At 47.0% G+C, this 22,829-nt stretch overlaps 1 protein-coding gene across 2 annotated transcripts; it reads right to left on the bottom strand.

The window, feature by feature from the left end:
- Positions 1-1,512: 1,512 nt before the first annotated feature.
- LOC116948174 (beta-1,4-galactosyltransferase 3-like) lies at positions 1,513-22,503 on the bottom strand. 2 transcript variants are annotated; one of them, XM_032964617.2, is made up of 6 exons: positions 19,723-22,503; positions 17,784-18,040; positions 17,097-17,290; positions 13,239-13,358; positions 9,596-9,703; positions 1,513-6,317 (listed from the first exon to the last, which is right to left on the bottom strand). In XM_032964617.2, exons 1-6 carry the CDS (start codon positions 20,093-20,095, stop codon positions 6,182-6,184), a joined length of 1,188 nt encoding a protein of 395 aa, XP_032820508.1. In that variant the 5' UTR covers positions 20,096-22,503; the 3' UTR covers positions 1,513-6,181. The 2 variants fall into 2 exon arrangements, with proteins under 2 accessions (XP_032820508.1, XP_075927406.1); XM_076071291.1 differs by lacking the exons at positions 1,513-6,317; positions 9,596-9,703 and adding an exon at positions 9,711-10,390.
- Between the last annotated feature and the right edge of the window lie 326 nt (positions 22,504-22,829).

Here is a 22,829-nt window from a genome sequence, read left to right as displayed (position 1 = left end):
GTCCTCCAGACAGTCTCGTCCCTTCACCTGATGAAGGCCGCTTGTGTTGTGGCCGAAACGTCGTGAGAATTTTGTGTTATTTTATTTTATCAATTTATTATTTTATTCTCATTCTACGTGACTTTACCGAAAGAACCAAAGAAGATAAATCCTTGCAGTCACGAAAGCTTTAAATCCAAAAACTACCTCAATGTTATCAATAAACTCTATATATTCTCCAATCAGCTGAGCTACCAACAATAAGTCCGTGGTGCTGACGTGGAGGGTAAGAATCCACCCATTTTTCGCCATATAGCATCGTGATATATATTGGTAGCTCAACTGATTGGAGAATATATAGAGTTTATTGATAACATTGAGGTAGTTTATATTTTAGTTTTTTATCTGTTTACTATATGGTATTCATTATATAGTGTAGTGTATACCCAGTTGCTGTTAATAGCTCTGCTTATTGAAGAATATATTCAGTACGTTTATTATATTGATGTAATTTAGACTCAGGTTTTTTCACATCGGTTTACTGTATGAGATTTGAGTTGTTGCAGCCCCTTTAGCGTCCATGCACTAGGTGCCTCTGTGGATGTGTAGGCTTTGACTTTAACATAGCTATTTCTGTGACCAGTCACAAGCTAATCCCCCAGCTATTTCAATGATAAATTCTCCTGTTTGATATGTAAACCCCTTTGTCAAGGTGCCTCACTTCTCTCAACCAGCTTAAAAAGACGCTACGAATCTTAGCAGCGTTCATTAAAGCACTGTCGTCCCGACAGTTTTGTTCCTTCACCTGAAGAAGACTACTTGTGTTGTGGCCGAAACGTCGTGAGCATTTTATTGTTTTATTTTATTATTTTATTCTCATTCTACGTGACTTTACCGAAAGAACCAAAGAAGAATAATGTCTTCACTATTAAATTTTGGTCCTGCGTTGGAATTTTTCGCCACGGCCATTCGCGAATCCTTTCGGTGTGTGAAAGGAAACCGGAGAGACACACGTATAGAATAATCCATTCCTGTACTACGACCTACCGAGCAATTATCATCCAAAATCTACAACGCAACACTTTAGAATGCCCAGGCAGTCTCCCAGTCGAGTACTGACCATGCTAAACCCCGGCTTAGCTTGTGATAACTGATGAGATCGGCATGTCTCTCACCCGTCTCGATACACTCGGCTTGTGTTGCACACGCTGTGTTGAAGAGAGAGAGGGGAGAAAGGGGAAAGTGCCAACAAGAATTTCAATTAAACAAACACCTGTGGAACTTTTCACTTGCCTCCCGAGAGACTGGGGGCTGAGCCATGGATTTCCGCTCGCCCCAATCTTGCTGAGCGTTTGAGCCCAAGACGCTAAAAAAAAGGTTGCAATTAACCTATGTCAGTGAGCTCGAAGACTCCACCGCTCTCATCCCCACAGCCCGCGTCTCCAGACAGGAGGATGTGTGCAGTGCATAATTACATCCAATATAGAGACGAATTGAGGGTAATTGCAAACATTGAAAGGCAAATCACATGGGTGCATTTCATGTTACATTTATTTGTATAAAGGCTTGGGAAGGGGCATCCCATCAACTAGTGGATTGACAAAATACTGTAAATAATAATAACACATCTTTGAAGCGCATTTCATCAATAATCTCAAAGCGCTGTAAAAGACACAAGAGGCATTACACAAATGAGAAAAGGCTAAATAACAAAATCAACGCCGAAAGCATTTGCTGAGTTAGCTAAAAGTGGAACGCAATGGAAGATTGTAAATTTTGTGGATTCACCCTTCAACACACCGGTGGGCTGAAGTAACTATTTGGCGTTTTGTTTACATCACAAATCACTTACTGATTGGCCGTGTCGGGTGGTGGAGGGTTTTGACAGGTTAATACTTACGCGATTAAACCTCAAAACCTTTATTATGAAGTTTAAAGATCTTTAAACATTTTCCAGACTCCGAGATCCTGATACCGTGTCTCGTGGGAGAGCGCTTGGAATGTTGAATTATTAATTTTGCGATGATGAAATGCGTCATACGCAAATGCCTGTGAAAAATGATAATAAAAGCTAATTACTGAAATCTCTTCACTTTAAAGGATTATTATTAAAGAGGGTCCTGATTGACATGTTTAGACATCCTGTTTTCAGAAGTTCCGTTGAAGGAAAATCACAGCGCATTCATCGATAAGCAACATACCCTAAACACCACACACACATTGCAGTTTGTGAACAACCTGCTTGCTGTACTGGCCCTTACAGACACCTCAATTGTCCTGCAGATCGGCGTACAGTGAGGGAAAAAAGTATTTGATCCCCTGCTGATTTTGTACGTTTGCAGACTGACGAAGAAATGATCAGTCTATAATTTTAATGGTAGGTTTATTTGAACAGTGAGAGACAGAATAACAACAAAATCCAGAACAATTCATGTCAAAAATGTTATAAATTGATTTGCATTTTAATGAGGGAAATAAGTATTTGACCCTCTCTCAATCAGAAAGATTTCTGGCTCCCAGGTGTCTTTTATACAGGTAACGAGCTGAGATTAGGAGCACACTCTTAAAGGGAGTGCTCCTAATCTCAGCTTGTTACCTGTATAAAAGACATCTGTCCACAGAAGCAATCAATCAATCAGATTCCGAACTCTCCACCATGGCCAAGACCAAAGAGCTCTCCAAGGATGTCAGGGACAAGATTGTAGACCGACACAAGGCTGGAATGGGTTACAAGACTATTGCCAAGCAGCTTGGTGAGAAGGTGACAACAGTTGGTGCGATTATTCGCAAATGGAAGAAACACAAAATAACTGTCAATCTCCCTCGGCCTGGGGCTCCATGCAAGATCTCACCTCGTGGAGTTGCAATGATCATGAGAACGGTGAGGATTCAGCCCAGAACTACACGGGAGGATCTTGTTAATGATCTCAAGGCAGCTGGGACCATAGTCACCAAGAAAATAATTGGTAACACACTACGCCGTGAAGGACTGAAATCCTGCAGCGCCCGCAAGGTCCCCTTGCTCAAGAAAGCACATATACATGCCCGTCTGAAGTTTGCCAATGAACATCTGAATGATTCAGAGGACAACTGGGTGAAATTGTTGTGGTCAGATGAGACCAAAATGGAGCTCTTTGGTATCAACTCAACTCGCCGTGTTTGGAGGAGGAGGAATGCTGCCTATGACCCCAAGAACACCATCCCCACCGTCAAACATGGAGGTGGAAACATTATGCTTTGGGGGTGTTTTTCTGCTAAGGGGACAGGACAACTTCACCGCATCAAAGGGACGATGGGCGGGGCCATGTACCGTCAAATCTTAGGTGAGAACCTCCTTCCCTCAGCCAGAGCATTGAGAATGGGTCGTGGATGGGTATTCCAGCATGACAATTACCCAAAACACACGGCCAAGGCAACAAAGGAGTGGCTCAAGAAGAAGCACATTAAGGTCCTGCAGTGGCCTAGCCAGTCTCCAGACCTTAATCCCATAGAAAATCTGTGGAGGAAGCTGAAGGTTCGAGTTGCCAAACGTCAGCCTCGAAACCTTAATGACTTGGAGAAGATCTGCAAAGATGAGTGGGACAAATCCCTCCTGAGATGTGTGCAAACCTGGTGGCCAATTACAAGAAACGTCTGACCTCTGTGATTGCCAACAAGGGCTTTGCCACCAAGTACTAAGTCATGTTTTGCAGAGGGGTCAAATACTTATTTCCCTCATTAAAATGCAAAATCAATTTATAACATTTTGACATGCGTTTTCTAGATTTTTGTTGTTGTTATTCTGTCTCTCACTGTTCAAATAAACCTACCATTAAATTATAGACTGATCATTTCTTTGTCAGTGGGCAAACGTACAAAATCAGCAGGGGATCAAATACTTTTTCCCTCACTGAACGTGATATCCTGCATGCGAATTGCCGAGTCGCCTGTGCGTCAACCTCGCCTGCAAGATGCTGCACTATTTTTTTGATGTATAACCTCACGATCCCATTTGGAAATCGTCACGATTGTACCAGTAACAACCTTTTATAAACCTCCCCGGGGTAAAACAAAATACGCAGCACTTTGTTGGAACTCAACAGCAGTTTGTGCCCGACCACCGCTGCCTTAGAAATGTGGAATTTCCAACATCGCGTTGCACTCTTGTGAATGGTAAACCACCTCTGTTTACTTTACGCAAGCGGGCCCCTCTGGAAACAATACGTACACACACGCAATCACACCGTGATGCAAATGATTCATAATTGGCTCCAAGCTTTAATTTACCCTCAGCAGTGGGATTGCATGCTGACTCCGCATATGCAATTGTTTTAGCAAGCGCCTTACAGCCCCAAGGCCTCCCGAGTGTGCACGCGCAGATGATAACCACGAGCGCCACAGCCAGACTGGCTTTCCTGGACTCGAATGCGCCCAATATCGTACAGCCCGAAGCTGCTATACGTACACAATGCAGGAGGAGCCCTGGCAAAGGCACGTGCCACGCCACAAACGATTCGTTGTTCTACCACGTCTGGCGATCAATTTGGGGGGAGGTTGGGGGTACATTTACAACGAGTTTGCTGAGGTGCGCTAATTTGTGGCCCTTGATATGGTTGAGCCAAACAAGCAGGGGGGGGGGGGGTTTAAAAAATATATATATTTCACCTGTTGAATCTATTCCTGATTGTTCAGTTTACGCATATTCCGGGGATCAACAATGTTGTGCCCAAAGACTTTGGTCAAATGTTAAACACGACGTAAGAATAGCATTTATTGTGATGTACGCGGTAGTTTGTTGAGCTGCATAGCATGCTGCAGGTGAATTATCTGCACCCGTGTACTCCTGTTCGTTCAACACATTCTCTCACACGTTTGGTCTCCGCTGCTGAACCTGTGAGTACAGATGGAATTTAATTATTTAATATTTGTACATCATTTACTAGAGCTAGCAGCTCGGAGTAAAGTTACATATTATGAATTGCACTATTATATTCGGTCCAACATTGTTGAAAGACTTCGGTCAAAGATATTGTCAGTTTAACAGATAAGCTTTCATTTTTCGCCTGATGCTAGTTGTAATTATTGGCGAAACGTGGTACTCGAATTGGAAATTTTGGGGGTTTACTCTCCAACACACCAGTGTGCAGTACTAGTAACGAATTGGCATGTGCCGGGTGGTGGCAGGTTTAACCCAAAAACCTCGTATGGACAAAGATGTTGCGTTTTATTTCTGCTGAATCTATGACCAAATGTTCACTGTGGATCAGGGCCCGAATATTGTGTTCGTCTGTATGTTGAACTTCTTTCGCACCGTACTTCGCCAACCGTGATTATCGGAGGTGCGGGGGGGGGAAACAACAGACTAAACGCAAAAATCTGTTATAAATAAATTAGTTTTCAATCTAGATTTTAATAGCGCATACAGCGTAGCTCCAGAGGCTTGCTAATATCATAAGGGAGAGGGTTCCAGACGGCCGCAGAAGCGCAACTAATGCAGCGACCGTACTCAACATATTGTTCAAAACTTTGAGTGCAAAAGGGTAACAGTAATTACGGTTATGTAATTTGTTGAATGGCAAGAATACTTGTGGCAAAAAGCTCCCAGATAATCAAATTTAAAACAACGTGTTTCTACTGCAGAAACGGAGTTGTTGACCGGCTGAATCCCTCGGTGTACAGATAAAATGGAAGTCTTTATTGTTGATCACGAGACATTGAGTGTTTCATTTGATCCAGACGCCTCCATAATTTAAGGGTGCCACCTTTTAGAGTCAAACACTTTGGTGGTCGAACGTCGTTTTTATTGACTTCAGAGTCCTGCATCCTGGAAAATAAGTGGCTATTCAAGAGTTAAAAAATGAGGCACAAATCTGAAATATGTACGGTCCTAACAATATAGGGGTGGCACCCACCCCCCCGCCCCTAGACGGCCGCATTGTTACTGCTCCTGGCGATGATGCTGACATCGTGTCTGGGAGTTGAGGGGTTAGGAAGGCACGAGGTGGTGAAGCGATGTTTTTTGGTCAATTTACGAAGGGCCACAGCTGAAGGTGACGAGATAAAAGTCGATCCTCGGTGATCACGATTGGCATTGGTGATTCGGCGAGACGGGTAAAAACCTGCCCCCCCCCCTTTCCAAGCGTTTTGGCTGGATTTGTCCCAGTGAGATGGTGTATGATTGTGGGCAGGGGAGCTGGGATGGGCAGGGATGAGGGGGGGGGGGTCAGGGCTCTTGGGGGAGGCCGGAGTCCACCGCGATGCCGGTGTAGAGCGCGAAACGCTTCTTGGACCGGACTCGATACCACGTACGATCCAAGCCGTCGTCTGCAGGTTCTGTCCCCCTGAATCGCTCGGGAAAGCTGTACAAGCGCATCAGCGTGACATCACGGGTCAAGACCAAGTATGTGGTGTTTAGTTTGCCAGCAAAGGATTACCGAGCCATGTGCATTGTTTAGTCAGGAGGGGCAAAGGGGGGGGGGAGGTCATACGTGAGTCTGTTCGGCCACTCCTAAGCTCGTGGGCAGTGTTTTGCGTGCAGGCCGAGACTGAATTCCCAGGTGGTGAAGACCCAGAGTTGTAGAATCGTAAAAGCGCTAAGCAGTAGCCGTGGTGGTACACAGCTGTGTTTAAGTGCCTTGCAAAGAGGAAGGGTTTATACTGGTAGGAACGAAGTTGTAAACTGAGTGTACCAGCCTGCAATAGATTAATGTGTCCGTCCGTCCGTCCCCTTTCAATACTTTAACGAAGTGAAATCTCGTGCTGTTGGATGTAAAATCAGCAGTAGACAGCGCAGAGACTTGTCCTACCAGCCCACCCTGCAGGGACCTGTTTGATTAATTCGGATTTGTGAATCTCTCTAAATCCCACTGTGGAGGAGATATCAGCACGGTACAGCAAGTGGGATCATGAACCTGTCCGTGCGGAACTTTGCGTGTGATCGCGATCTCCTTCCATGCGTGGGTTCACCGTGGGGATCGGTGGCGTGGGGGTCAGCGCTACGCTGCGCTACGAACCTGGCGACCCGATTTCGATTCCCGCTCACGGCCAACACCCAGTGGCCTATTATCTGAACCGGACCTGGGTCTCCTCTAGGTCGACTCGGCCGCAAATGAGTACCTGGTGCGGTGTGTAAACATCGCCACTAGGGGAGACAAAGGCGGCCGGGCGTGGTGCTGGCCACGCATCCCCTCGTGTGCCGTGCCGGCATTTATAGGTGCTCGCTAACAGCACTTGCCCCAACAGTCTGTTAAGGCTACATCGGGGGTCTTTGTGAGTTTTCTCCTAGGCGAGTAATTATTCGTAGCGCCTGGATTTCTTTGAATTACAGGATCACGATTCAGAGTTCCAATTCCAGTTGTACTTTATCGTCTTGAATTTTAGCGTTTCAATGTCAATTATAGAGTTCTGGAATGTAATTGCGTAAATGGTAAACAATCGGTTGTTACGTGCTTAATTAAATGAATGCATTGTGAGAATAACAATTGCTTAAAGCCAATTACTCCGTTAATGATCACAATCTCTAGTTGTCTTAGGATACTCTCGCATGCAAAAAAACAACACTCATTAAAAAAAGTTTCATGAGGCTCTCCTCCCTAATTAAATGCCATTTTAATTAGTAAAAAAATTCATCGAAATTGTTCACGAGTGGTTATCGCTCATCGACGTCATTCAATGTTGCCGACGTCATCCAATTCATCGTCATAGCTCGGGGGAGTGGGGGGGGGGCAACACAACTCTTGTGACGTCAAACGAAACCATCCACTCCGGGGGGGGGGTGGGGTGAACAACATTCATTACGAAGGGATTGCTGTGGCTAGGTAATGAGAGAACGACTGGGAGTGAAGAGAGAACGACTGGGGGTGAAGAGAGAACGACTGTGGGGTGAAGGAAGAACGACTGGGGGTGAGGGGAGAACGACTGGGAGTGAAGAGAGAACGACTGGGGGTGAAGAGAGAACGACTGGGAGTGAAGAGAGAACGACTGAGGGTGAAAGACGAACGACTAGGGGTGAAGAGAGAACGACTGGGAGTGAAGAGAGAACGACTGGGGGTGAAGAGGGAACGACTGGGGGTGAAGAGAGAACGACTGGGAGTGAAGGGAGAACGACTGGGGGTGAAGAGAGAACGACTGTGGGGTGAAGGAAGAACGACTGGGGGTGAAGAGAGAACGACTGGAGGTGAAGAGAGAACGACTGGGGGTGAAGAGAGAACGACTGGGGGTGAAGAGAGAACGACTGGGAGTGAAGGAAGAACGACTGGGGGTGAAGAGAGAACGACTAGGGGTGAAGAGAGAACGACTGGGGGTGAAGGGAGAACGACTGGGAGTGAAGGAAGAACGACTGGGGGTGAAGGAAGAACGACTGGGGGTGAAGGAAGAACGACTGGGGGTGAAGGAAGAACTACTGTGAGTGAAGATATAACGACTGGGAATGAAGAGGGAACGACTGAGGGTGAAGGAAGAACGAGTGGGGGTGAAGAGAGAACGACTGGGGGTGAAGGAATAACGAGAGGGGGTGAAAGAAGAACGACTCGGGGTGAAAGAAGAACGACTGGGGGGTGAAGAGAGAACGACTGGGGGTGAAGAGAGAACGACTGGGAGTGAAGAGAGAACGACTGAGGGTGAAAGAAGAACGACTAGGGGTGAAGAGAGAACGACTGGGAGTGAAGGAAGAACGACTGGGAGTGAAGGGAGAACGACTGGGGGTGAAGAGGGAACGACTGGACGAATAAGTCCGATCTGTAAATGACGAGAACGGGAGAGGGGGTGCAAATAAAACAAAGCATTAAAAACTAAAACAACTAAAAACTAAATGATGAACGAAGCAAAGTGCCGACTACACCGAGCATCTTTTTGTTTCCTCTGATTGTAAAAAAAAGAGACCAAACCCCATGGATTCCAACAAGAACAGAGAAGCCAAGCACGTGTAGCAAGAGCACACGTGGAGCGTGGAGCAAGCATGATGCAGGAAATGCTGCGGCGGTGTGAGCACAATTGCACAACGTGGCGAGTGCTCGAACGCGTTTCTCCGCGTCGTTGTCAAGGCGAAAACGAGAGGGGAGAGCACTTGGCCCGACACTCAGTGCAGGCCACGTGTGGCGGGGAGGGAGGGGTGGCAGGGGTGGGTGGGAGGGAGAGGTGGGAGGGGTGGGGGGGAGGGAGGAAGGGAGGGGATGGGAGGGAGGGGGTGGGAGGGAGGGGTGGGAGGGAGCGAGGGAGGGGTGGGTGGGAGGGGTGGGAGGGAGCGAGGGAGGGGTGGGAGGGACGAGTGGGAGGGGTGGGAGGGACGAGTGGGAGGGGTGGGAGGGAGCGAGGGAGGGAGGGGTGGGAGGGAGCGAGGGAGGGGTGGGTGGGAGGGGTGGGAGGGGTGGGAGGGAGCGAGGGAGGGGTGGGAGGGACGAGTGAGAGGGGTGAGAGGGACGAGTGGGAGGGGTGGGAGGGACGAGTGGGAGGGGTGGGAGGGAGCGAGGGAGGGAGGGGTGGGAGGGGTGGGAGGGGTGGGAAGGAGCGAGGGAGGGAGGGGTGGGAGGGAGCGAGGGAGGGGTGGGAGGGAGCGAGGGAGGGGGGGTGGTGGTTTGGGGGGAGGGGTGGGAGGGGGTCTTCGTCTTTGACGAGAGGCGCTGTTGATGAACGACCTCACCGTGCCAGGTTCTCGTCCTCCGCGTGCTGTCCACGGTGCGCGCGCGTGCTGCTGTAGCGTCCCACCGAAGCGGGTGGGCGATAGATGGCCATGCCCGCGCTCCGTATCCTGCAACGATGCCGTTTGCCGAGTTCATTTGTGCTGCTGTTGCGTGCGTTTTGCTCTCGACAACAATAAGCAGTGCGCCGTTGTACGTGGAACTTATTTCGCCGCACCGTGCGTAGCCAACCGTGGCTGATCGGAGGCGACGGGGTAGTTGCAATAATTCCGTGTGCTCCTGTTTTCGACAGGGACGCGTTCACGTTCAACGTCCAACGCGCGTTCGCGAACGGGTTGAATTCGCGTTTGGACGACGAATGTTCGACTCGCCGGAATGAGTTGCTCACAGGGCGATAAGGGCTCCATGACACATTTCTCCGGGTGAATCCACGTATTTTAACTCCTGCGGTGCATTCAAAAGGAGATGTGATCTTTGCCCTGCGCAGTAAGATAAAGCTTCCGCACCAGATGATATCACTGGAGACATTCAAAGAGGCAAAAGCCGAACTGTCGGATTAAAAACGATGGGCACCTGTTCGGTGGTGCAGTGTTGGCGATTTAAACAAAACAATTAAATCCCTCCAATCGAGGAATTAATCTCATTCTTTAAAGGAAGACGCAGCTGATTTAAATCATTACAAACCCCCATTCGCCGCCTCTCGTACCTGACATGGGCAAGCATTGGCGGTGGTGACGAATGTGCCTCGCAACAAGAAGGGCCCTTTGTGTCCGCCCATTGTCTCCTACTGGCCAGTGCTGTTATCCCCAAGAAAAAAAAGAGATCGAACTTAGCCATTCTGGGCTCATGGCACAGCGCATTAACAATACAACAAGCACTATAGCTAATTGATATATACAAATTTGGTTATCATTCTCTTCCCTCCCCACATCCCTCCACTCCTTCCCGTCCCTCCTCTGTAGCCCTTTCGTGTTCTCAAAGTGCCCCACGGTAGCTGCCACTAATTCCTCAAAAACAAAGATCCCCCCGTATAGCATGAACAGACTGTTGTGGCAAGTGCTGTTAACGAGCACCTATGACGACCAGAACGACACACGAGTGGGTGGCCGGCACCACGCCCGGTCCGCCTTTGTCTCCCTAGTGACGATTTCTTTACGCACCGCTCCAGGTACTCATTTGAGGCTGAGTCGACCTAGGGAAGGCCCAGGACCGGTTCGGATAATCGTCACTGGTGTCGGCCGTGAGCGGGAATCGAACTCGGGGTGGCCAGGTTCGTAGCGCAGCGGGCTGACCGCTGCACCACCGCGGTTAGCACGCACCTGTCACCTGCATACAGTGAGGGAAAAAAGTATTTCATCCCCTGCTGATTTTGTACGTTTGCCCACTGACAAAGAAATGATCAGTCTATAATTTTAATGGTAGGTTTATTTGTACAGTGAGAGACAGAATAACAACAAGAAAATCCAGAAAAATGCATGTCAAAATTTTTATAAATTGATTTGCATTTTAATGAGGGAAATACGTATTTGACCCCCTCTCAATCAGAAAGATTTCTGGCTCCCAGGTGTCTTTTATACAGGTAACGAGCTGAGATTAGGAGCACACTCTTAAAGGGAGTGCTCCTAATCTCAGCGTGTTACCTGTATAAAAGACACCTGTCCACAGAAGCAATCAATCAGATTCCAAACTCTCCACCATGGCCAAGACCCAAGAGCTCTCCAAGGATGTCAGGGACAAGATTGTAGACCTACACAAGGCTGGAATGGGCTACAAGACCATTGCCAAGCAGCTTGGTGAGAAGGTGACAACAGTTGGTGCGATTATTCGCAAATGGAATAAACACAAAAGCACTGTCAATCTCCCTTGGCCTGGGGCTCCATGCAAGATCTCACCTCGTGGAGTTGCAATGATTATGAGAACGGTGAGGAATCAGCCCAGAACTACACGGGAGGATCTTGTCAATGATCTCAAGGCAGCTGGGACCATAGTCACCAAGAAAACAATTGGTAGCACACTACGCCGTGAAGCACTGAAATCCTGCAGCGCCCGCAAGGTCCCCCTGCTCAAGAAAGCACATATACATGCCCGTCTGAAGTTTGCCAATGAACATCTGAATGATTCAGAGGACAACTGGGTGAAAGTGTTGTGGTCAGATGAGACCAAAATGGAGCTCTTTGGCATCAACTCAACTCGCCATGTTTGGAGGAGGAGGAATGCTGCCTATGACCCCAAGAACACCATCCCCACCGTCAAACATGGAGGTGGAAACATGCTTTGGGGGTGTTTTTCTGCTAAGGGGACAGGACAACTTCACCGCATCAAAGGGACGATGGACGGGGCCATGTACCGTCAAATCTTGGGTGAGAACCTCCTTCCCTCAGCCACGGCATTGAGAATGGGTCGTGGATGGGTATTCCAGCATGACAATGACCCAAAACACACGGTCAAGGCAAAAAAGGAGTGGCTCAAGAAGAAGCACATTAAGGTCCTGGAGTGGCCTAGCCAGTCTCCAGACCTTAATCACATAGAAAATCTGTGGAGGGAGCTGAGGGAGCTGAAGGTTCAAGTTGCCAAACGTCAGCCTCGAAACCTTAATGACTTGGAGAAGATCTGCAAAGAGGAGTGGGACAAAATCCCTCCTGAGATGTGTGCAAACCTGGTGGCCAACTACAAGAAACGTCTGACCTCTGTGATTGCCAACAAGGGTTTTGCCACCAAGTACTAAGTCATGTTTTGCAGAGGGGTCAAATACTTATTTCCCTCATTAAAATGCAAATCAATTAATAACATTTTTGACATGCGTTTTTCTTGATTTTTTTGTTGTTATTCTGTCTCTCACTGTTCAAATAAACCTACCATTAAAATTATCGACTGATCATTTATTTGTCAGTGGGCAAACGTACACAAATCAGCAGGGGATCAAATGCTTTTTTTCCCTCACTGTAATTCCATTCTCTATTCGTTTTGTGAGATATGCACCAGCCCCTTGAGTGAAGCCGCTGCGCTCTATAAATACAATTCGGTTAGATCTACTCTTCCGCTGATGCAAGGTGGAGCACGAGTATTTTAGCATTTGGCCTCTGACCAAATCGCAATGAATGTGCTTAATCTTGTCAGAACTTGGAAACTTTACAGATTTAAGCCTGGTAAGTGCTTGGATAGAAGACCGCCAGGGAATATCCAGATGTTATTAGCTTAGACTATGGGGTGGCTAGGATATAGAAACACAGCAATGGATTGAATGTATCTCTGCCGGACCTTTGATTCTTATCCTCTGGTATGCACGAGTCTTTTATTTTTTACCCGGCACTCTGCTGTTATGCCACATGCCAAACCACCACATGGCACTAGCCACATGGCAAAAGCCTACGTGTTTAAACTAAACCCATTAATGGAATTGGCCAAACACAATCATAATCACAACAGAGGGTGTTAAGACTCTTTTGGGAAAACGATGGTAATTAAGGGGAAGTGTTGTGTGTCCTCAAGCCCTTGTGATGTCAGCAAATGTTCTTCCTATCATGCCCTTTTATGCGAGCCCAAAACTACAGCACACAAGTGACCGAGCACGCAAAGCTTTAGTTATGAACCGGTGAAGATGTACGGACGAGACGCAGACGTGCACGGCAAGGATCGGAACTTCACCTGTTGGCAATCTCATCGTCTGCACCGCGGCCCCAGTGATTGCTGGGGAAGCCGTTAATTCTCATGTACTGCCCTGGCGTAAGCGCAGCCACACCTCCAAAATAGCTCTCGTAGGGTAACCTGATCATAACAACAACAACAACAGCAATAATCACCATTATCACCAACAGCAATTTTAAAAATAAAAACGTGTCGGGTGCAAATTGTGCGACTGGTCACACAAGACCACGAAATACCCTCGGCACAATCCGTTGGCCAGGCAATTATGCGTCAGTGGCGGGGAGCGATCGTTCGTTGGTGCGTAGCGGCAACTGCACCTGGGACCCAAGGGCCGGAGTGGGCCCCTTCCATTTCCGAAGAACTGTTTTTTGCGTGTGTGTGTTTAGTTTGTTGTCGTTCCCCCGCACCTCCCGGTTATCACGGTTGGCTACGTACGGGTGCGAAAGAAGTTCAACATAAATGCATGCGAACCACGGTACGCCACTTATCTGCATCGTTTAATTACACTGCGTATGAGCCTGTAAGCGGTTGCACAATGTTGTACGGCTGTACCGGGCTGTGGAAACGTGAGATTACTTTCAAAGCATGATGGGACCTGCCCATTCATTGCAGGATGGGGACTTAATTATGGTGCAATTGCGTCCGTGACATAATGCCACAAGACTGAGAAGTTTCTATCCACAGCTCTTACAACTCGTAGTACATCATCCCGTGTTGGAGAATGACTCTGAAAGATGACGGCACAGAACTACTCATTAGGGTCATCGCAGTGTTTTATTATGCATGCTAGCGGCACATCCTTTTAGATGGCATGCAAAGATAATTAATTGCAAAAAAGCAAAACATTATATTCACAACAAGAGTAAGCCAAATTAATTGAAGAATATCATTTTAATATGATGGGTTTATTTGTGCGGTAATTTGTAATCCAGGTGAGATCATCAACTCTGTACACTTGAGAATCTGGTTTAATCGCGGTGGCTGAAATCTGGATTAAAACCCAGGTGCTAGCTCAGTGCTCTGAACCTCTCAGCCACCCTACCCACTGTTTGACCCAATATTTTTTTTATATGCCTGTGTTTTACTCCTCGGTAGGTAGCCTTGAATGGATGTGGCAACACAAGCTGCAGATATGTTCTGCGGTGTGTAGTTGCAGAACCATCACGTGATAATGAAATGAGACTTTATATTCATAATTTAATTGTGGGACTTGCCAGTGTCTGTTTAACAGTTGTGTTATCCCCAAAGTGTTCACGGAACCTTTATTTTTTGACATCTAAAAGTGTTTGACTTGGGCTACGTTTTTAAATTTACGACTGACCTTCAATGCCTTAATTCTGTGTAATGTCATTTGCGTATCCCCCGCTGAGCACGTGGCACGCATGAGATATTTGGAGACCCGAAACCAATCTCCCAACCGAGGTCGTCGAACGCTGTTGCCTTGACTAATGCTCTTTAAATGGACCTCCAAAATAATTCAAAAAGTATCGACTTGGACCATTGAAGGATGTCAGGCACAAAGGCTGATTGTCACAGTGGGGTCGTTACCCACTCTGATGTGCGGCTCTGGCGTCAATGAGTTACGGAATGGCACGATTCGGAGTCGAATACTGATGGCACAATCGGGACATGGATGGCGAAAATGAAAAACGTTGTTTTTTTGTATATAAAGAGAAAAACGCTCTGTGGGTTTCTCTGATTTCACCGTTTAGCCAGGAGAGCCTCCCTGAATTTCAATGCTCCTTTTTTTTTCAAAGGCCCACACTGGTTTCGTATGTGAAGACGGTGGGGTTTTTTTTTGTCTTGCACTGAAAAATGCAATTTAACCTGCCCAAAAAGATACCGTTTAATTTTTAAACGTTCCGTGATTTTCTTCATTTTTCGAACATTTCAAATATCTCAAGCAACAAAAATGTGAGAAATGAAATGAAAAGTTTTGGTATTTCCACGGTGAAAATCTTCAGTTGGATGTTTTTTTTTTTTTACCTGAGTCAAAGGTCTGAGCGCATACGTGGCTCATCAAAAGAATATTCCATAGGTCCCCGTTTCCGTCCATTTTAGAGTGACCCTTGACTCAATTGTGTCTCGACAAACATTACTCAATCGCTGTGACTGACAATGTCGCAGGTGAGCAATACTTGTTTTGTGTAATGCACGCTTGCGAGGAAACTTGAGTGCCCATAGAAAACCGGCAAAACACGAATATGCCACGATACAATTAGTCCATCAAAAACACCTACTTACTCTCTACTAGCCTATACAAGCACCCACGTCATTGCCGGTTAGAGTCTGACAATTAATGGCTCCAACTCTATCGATGTTGCGATTCCCCTCCCCAGTGTCCAAATTCGTGGTCGCAATGCACTCGTCACTAAAAATTGTAACCGTTGGGAAATCTTCTTCCATCGGTCATATTTGGTGCGAGTATTACGCCCGCAGGAATGCCGTATATCAAGAGTGACATTCCTTTTTATAGGCCCTTGGTCACTTGTGAAAATGTTGGCATGTCTTCATGGTGAAGATCAGTTTCTTGATCATTTCCGCAAAGGGACTGTCAACCTCCCCACCGACGCTAATGCCACTGATCTCCGAGGTACAATCGGCTGAGCACACACTAGAATTTGTCTACTTAGCATAATACTACATTTTATCTCTCCCAGGGATTCAATGAACTCATGATTCGGGGTCACAATTCAATTCTAGCACCGTTCGTATTATTTTTATCATCTGGCCCGTATTATTACTCATTTTCTCTCGTTTGTTCACTCCATTTAAGTTTAATGCAACGATAGGGCATCATTTGTATATAATTTTCACAAATCGTAGACGAGACATTCTTCCAAGCGCAGTCCGATGCCTGTGTAATGAGCTCAACAATTGATTTTAATGGATGGATGATTGAATGTATCCTTGCATGCATAATCTTTCTATGAAATCCTCAAACACTGCTCAAGAGTCACTGGATAGGCGTATTTCATAAGTAGGTGACCTCACAGACGAAATAGGGCGTTGTTTTAAGGTAGAAAGCATGGCTTGTTTATGCAATAAGTCAATGGTCCGGTGTGTACATAGAAGCAATGCACCACCACTATCTTGATTTGAAGCTTTCGTGACTGCAGGAATCCATACTCTTTGGTTCTTTCGGTAAAGTCACGTAGGTATAAAATAAAATAAACCACGACGTTTCGATCGCAACACAAGCGGTCGTCCTCAGGCGGAAAAAAAATATCATCCAGCAGTGGAACTGCTGAACTATCCTAGCGTGGATTAAAAACATAAGTGTGTTCGTCTGAGTCCGGCCGATTCCGTGGTATTTTATGAGTGTCTCACTTGTCAAGAACTGTGGACATTATTTAAATCTCAAAAGACTCTTCTCCATCGAACAACATACACAAGCCATGATCTACTTGACGATTACGCGACACGTTTACCCACGTCTTAAAAAAAAGCATTTAAAAATTTGCATCCGAAATCGTGGAAACGGCCATATTACGAGATAAGTTTTTTTTACATTTAACAGCTGAGGCCACAAATGATAACCCAATGAAGTGGCTTATCACGTGCAAATAGCAACCCGTTACTTTAAACGCATGTTTCTAAAATGTGGAGGGGAATCCCAGAGAACCTGGAGAAAAATCCACGTGACCACAGAGAGAGAGTGAGACGCAAACTCCAAGTATAGAGCAGGCATCAGGGTCGGGATCGAACCCAGGACCTCCTGCATACCAGGCGAGGTAGTTAACATCTCCTAGCCACCGTGGCGCCTACACGTGACCTCTTCCAGCCTTTAATGTGTCGGCAAACAGTCCCCACCCAACCGCCCCTGCGAAGCAAAGCACACAGTTCAAGTTTACGGACTTGTATCGAAACTTATCGATGGCAACGGCCAGGTGTTTGGGCCCCAGTTGAGGCTCGCAGGTGTAGAGGTTGCGGTCATTCTCCGGCAGCAGGTCGACGTCGTGCATGACCAGGCACTCGAACTCCGCGTCGCTGAGCGCTTCCCGCACGCCCACGTTGAGCAGCCAGGCGCGGTAGAACGGCCCGTCCGTGACCTGCGGGCAAAGAATCCGCCCTCCAGTCATAGGGTCCGCGCGGAAGCCACGAGATCGGTCCGGGAAGCACGGGAGCGAGGAGTGGATCGTGGCACCGCAACATTGTAAACTAAACTAATACACTTTTTTCTTTATTTGACCAGGTAAGGCCCACCTGAGATTGTATAGATTTATTTTTTTCAGAAGTGACCTGGCCACAAATGATAGCTCAACAAAGTCTAGTGGCTTATCACAGCAGCCAAATACTCTCTAAACGCATGTTGATTCTAAAATGTGGAGGGGGAAAACCCCCGAATAAAAAATCCACACGACCCAGAAGGGATGGAAGAGAGACGCAAACTCCAAATATACACGCATCGCTCGGGTCTGGATCGAACCCACGTCCTCACGCAGACCGGGCGAGCTAGTTAACGTCCCACCACCTGCTCGGTGCTCCATGCGGCAGGGGCTGGGATAGGCTGTTTGTTTATTGATTTACTTCCCCCGGTCCCACCTGCTGCACGACGTAGACTGTGTACTCGAGCTGCTGGCGCTGCAGCACGCCGTGCAGGCGTCGCAGCAGCACGCGCAGGCGCACGCGGTCCCGTGAGCCCGAGGGCACCACGACGGCCGTGCGGTGTCGTGCCTCGCAGTTGGGGGGCCGGTAGTGACCCCCGCGACGCAGGCCCCCCGGCTGGGCCGCTCGCGTCTCCCCGAGGGACGGAGGCGCCAGGTGGAGGTGGGCGATCGTGAGCGCCGGCATTCTGCCGCCTGTTGGTGGTAAACGCGAAAGGGTTTCGCCAGGGCCGGATTCCCAGAAATTCACCACAAAGTGTCCGCCGCAAAATGAACCACAATGCCTTGCTGATCTCGTCAAGGAGCATAAACAATCACGTGACATTCCGGTCATCCTCGCAACGGTGGCTTTTAGCTGGCCATCGAACAAAGACGACGGTCACTGCATCATCGCGCGCCTTCAGATGCGCGTCTGCGGCCGTCTGGAACGTTCTTCCTTCCGATATTAGGAAGCCACATGCATTTAGATTGAAAACTAATTTCTTTCCAACTTCCGTTTGTTTAGTTTGTTGTCCTTCCACTGCACGTCCGATTAGCACGGTTGGTATTACATACAACAAGGCCAAGACACATGACCTTGGCGATTTGCCCTGATGTCGACAATGGAGATGGCAGCAATGTTTTACGGTTGAAGATCGGGATTGAATGCAGATTTGCGAAGATGGTTGTGTGGCCCTGTACGCGTGTAATGTTAAAGTTGAATGGGACGCAGCTCAGATGGTAGAGGACTGCACGGCTGACTCTAAGCTGTGAAACCGTGGGTGTAATTCTTTCCCACAATTTAATCTTTGTCATCATCATCCTCACTATCCATCATCATTCATTATCATCATGCATTTGCCTTTCTTCGTCCAAGTCTGCCCCGAAACGGACTCTCAGCTGGTCATAAATATTTTACTTGCGCCACTCCCGCCGCCGCCACCACCACCAATCACCATTGTCATCATCAATCATCGTCAATAACTATTTCCGCGGGATTCGTAAAATTGGCCACTACTTTGCGGGACGACGAATCCGTTTCTGTATTTAGAACGAAAAAAAAGCTGCTCCCCACCATAGAAAATTTGGAATTTCAACCACTTGCTTAAAGTTCTCTAATGCCTTAGATGCAGATTTGCTTTATTATTGTAGATGGCATTATACAACTGAAGCAACTGCACTTTAAACAGTCTCGTAGAAAAAAATAATATTTCTACAGTTATTCTTATATGTACTTTGATCTGTGTACATGTGTGTATGTGCGTGCGTGCAACTCTGGTAACATTGTGTCTCGGTAAGTTCATAATTTCCATTTAAGCTGATTATCATCGACTACCCAACCCCCACCTACCCTCTTCCGTATATTTACCTCCATAGTTAATGACAACATCACAATGTCTCTTTCCTCTCGGTCCCATTAAAAAAAAACGCCCGTGTTTTTTTTATATGCTCTTAAGTCTCTCCAAACGAGGTTGAAAGCGCTTATGCGTTAACTCTGCCCGTTTTGTAATGGGGAGCAATGCTTACTCCTGAAAAGACGATCCGATACGAGCCGACCCGTAGTGTGAAGCTGGGTCCCTATTCGGGGCTCGCTATATTGAAAAATTCTCCCAAATTTACGAAAGGGTTAATCACCCATAAATGTGTAGACTTCAAGAAAGGGCACAAATAATTGTTTGTAATGTGAAAAATTGCCATTGTTATCTATCCTGCCTTCCGTTCTGCTAATTAAATCATAAAACAAACGCACGTTGCAAAGCGTTACATAAGCCATGAAAAATGCATTAATTTTTTTCCAAAAACTTTCTCTTCTGGATAAGTTCCCGGAAGAGGAAACTTTACATCGCATTCATTATATAAGCCCAATGTAGAGCAAGCTTGCGTGACGCCGTGCTTACGTAAAAGTGGAGACACCTCCGGGCACAGAGGCAACCCCCTGAGTTCAGGCCTCCCGATCCTCCGTCCGGGCTGGTCCCACGGCCTGTGCCCATCCCAGCGTCTCATCATCGTGGTGGTTGGCGACAGCTGTGCCAGGAGGTCCGATGCCCAGGATGGCACCAGAAGCCACAAAAGACTCCCCAGCAATGCGAGCGCCACGCACGTCCCACACGCAAGGATCCGACACCGCCCTCTCACGAGTATCTTCTTGCCCAGCAGTAGCAGCAGCCTCATGATGTTTCCCACTCTTGTCAGACCGGTGTTACAGAAGCCGTACTCAAAGGTTTGACATTTAGTCTGATTTTTCAGGCCCCCGGGAAATTGCTGGCTCATAGCCGCGAGCTTTGGTATTTTCACTATAAACGTCGCCTCTCTAGTCCCGGTTGGCCTTGCTTTGTAGATATCTTTGCTTCAGGTATGGATACAAAATTGGACAAATGGCTCTTGTAAAAAGCATAGCTGTGTACTGGGGCTCGGTGTTAGTTTTTCTAAGCAAATCTAAACATTCAAATGTTTTTCTCTAGCTTTTTTTTTAGTCTTCGGATAAACCGTGCAAAAAACAAAAAATGTCGGTTGTAAGGTAACTACATTTTTTTGTCGTGGAACTTAACAAAAATGTGTCTGCATGGCGGCCCGCACGCGACAGGCACCCTTAAAATGGAAAGACCGGCACGTGAATGAGCAAACAGCGCGGTTGTTCAACGACAGATGAAGCAGTTTAGCGCTAAGTGCTCTTCAGGCGCTTGGTATGCTCTGTGCAAGCTAATTAGGCTCATGCGTGCTGTTTTAAATATCTGGAATGGCTGCACATGCATGCCCCCTTTTTTTAATAGCACAGCAATTGCGGGCGAGAATGGGTCAAGTAGAGAACACTGTGAAAAAAGTGCTGTTATTTCATGTGAGGATAGGTTAAGGTGCCATGTACATATTTCAAACAATGGCTTTTTGAATAACAATTAAAAATGTATTAATCACAAAAAAGATGTGGCCTCTTAATTGTGTGCCTACTGTTTATTTATTGTTAACAAGCATTGTATCCACGAGCCGAAAGAGGTTTTCAGGAAGTGAGCATTGCCCGTTGCGGTATATGGATGATAAACATGTCCATGAATAAATGCGTCCATTGATAAACACGTCCATTTAATGACGGGGAAAATGGAACAAAAACTGAAAAGTGAGCAAAGAATCATGGAGCGAGACTCCTGCTGGGAATTAAAATGAGAACACGTTGAGAGGAACACATGGAATTGGAGTGCGAAAGCAAATTAGCGTTATCATATTGACTGTTACGAAATGTAACTGGGTCTGGCAAAGGCGCATCGTGGGAAGAGATGGTGGCCAATAGTCTTGACAACAGTGGCAGCCGAAGGATGGAATTCACCAGAGGGTGCCCTCCACAGCAGATGGTCCAATGAGGTCAGCCCAGGTGCAGGAGATAGCCGGATCGTTGCGTCATGGGACAGCGGGATGGCAATGACTTTGAGAGGCCTTCATCGAATGCTGGAGATATGGTGGCTGACGACAGTTGATTTTATGAATGAATAAATTGAGTTCAGACCTTGTGGGCAACTATAAACCCACAATCAGAGCTTTGAGATGCAGACTCAAGGTTGAAAATCTCCACACTCACTCTGGGGTGAATGGTTTGTTGTGGTCTAAACGTATTTTTAATTTCTGGACGATTGAGTTTTAGATGTGAGATGGAATACAGTTTTCAATTATATGGTTTTCATAATTTAAACATGTGGAGTCTCAATCGAATCTCTAAAGCAGCTCCATTGAGACACAGCAAGAGGAACGCATGGAGTATATGTGAGAGCAAAATATGTAAATTTGACCATCCAGAAGTGGATGAATTATGGCTGATGAGGAGTGACTTTGGCTTATCCTGGTGATGCCGAGATTCCCTTACCCACAGATGCACAGGGATCTGGGCAGGGAAACCAGAGGAGACAAGCCTGGCCCCAGGGGCATGCGGCCTCATTTCCCTAAATAACATCAGGAGAGGTGAGAAACGTGTCACGACCTCTCGTGTATGTTTTAATAATTGAACATAAACCAAGTTGAGGCCCAGTGCCCCTGCGACCAGGCCCGACTCATCTGGTATCCCTGCCCAGGTGCCCGTGCCTCCCCAGGCATGGGATTCCAGGCGTGACCGCTGTAGACCCAAGTCACTCCATCATCATCATCAGCAGCAGCCATGGCGTGGTAATATCATCTCAATGGGCTAAGAGGCCAATGTAATCAACTGGGGGATTTTTTTGCCAAGTTTTGACCAACCGTGTTTAAAAAATGTTATTTGGTTGTCTATCGAGTAAAGCGTCCCTAATAGCAACACAACTAGCACGGTAATAATTTGTGCTCGTTAAAGCACCGTTTGTCTCCAAGTAATTGTGACCCAACCTACCCCTAACCCCCTCTTACAGACGGACCAAAATAACGAATGCATTAACGCCTACTTCCATTGCGCCAATGGCACGCACACATTGGTAAAAGTCTGTCCACGAACCAAGGTTATCCACGGATCTTGCGACGACGGCGTTCTGACTTTGATGGAAGCTGCTGCTGTCATTTGCGCAAGCGTGTGCGTCAAATAAGGAAAAAAAAAGTGATGACCTCAACTTTTGTTGGAGAAGGATCATTAAACGCTGTATATCCAGCATGGAAAGTAACTTTTTTAAGGAAAGGCTCTCTGACAAATCTACGAATGTCTAAGAGTTTACGTTGACTCGGTAATCCCCCCCACCACCCCCACTTTGCGCAAGAGTGCAGAAGTGTGGTCACCGCATCTACGCCTCTATAAGGAACGCAACAGGTGGAGGACTTCTCCACAAATCTGGCTGTCGCCTGATGAAGCTAGTTGCAATTACTGGCGAAACGTCGGACTCAGATTGTAACTGTTGTGGCTTGGTTTTCCAACACACCGGTGTGCTGTACTAGTGACGAATTGGCACGTTTTGTTTACGTGACAACCCTTACTAGTTAGCTGTGTCGGGTGGTGGTGGGTTTAACGACACATTTATATATTTACGTGATCTAACCCAAAACACTTTATGGATTTTAACCA

This window comes from Petromyzon marinus, chromosome 32 (genome assembly GCF_048934315.1).
Source record: "Petromyzon marinus isolate PM22_M1 ecotype Great Lakes invasive population chromosome 32, UKy_Petmar_22M1.pri1.0, whole genome shotgun sequence".
Classification (NCBI taxonomy): Eukaryota; Metazoa; Chordata; class Hyperoartia; order Petromyzontiformes; family Petromyzontidae; genus Petromyzon; species Petromyzon marinus.
This window is presented reverse-complemented; position numbering and strand designations above follow the sequence as displayed.

What these genes read in the sequence shown, in the direction of transcription:
- LOC116948174 (XM_032964617.2), bottom strand. Translation starts at nt 20,095, where the DNA reads ATGAGCCAGCAATTTCCCGGGGGCCTGAAAAATCAGACTAAATGTCAA. An exon ending in ATCGATAAGTTTCGATACAA is followed by an intron (nt 13,359 to 17,096) that starts GTCCGTAAACTT and finishes TGTTATGATCAG; the next exon opens with GTTACCCTACGAGAGCTATT. An exon ending in GAGGACGAGAACCTGGCACG is followed by an intron (nt 6,318 to 9,595) that starts GTGAGGTCGTTC and finishes GCGCTTGTACAG; the next exon opens with CTTTCCCGAGCGATTCAGGG.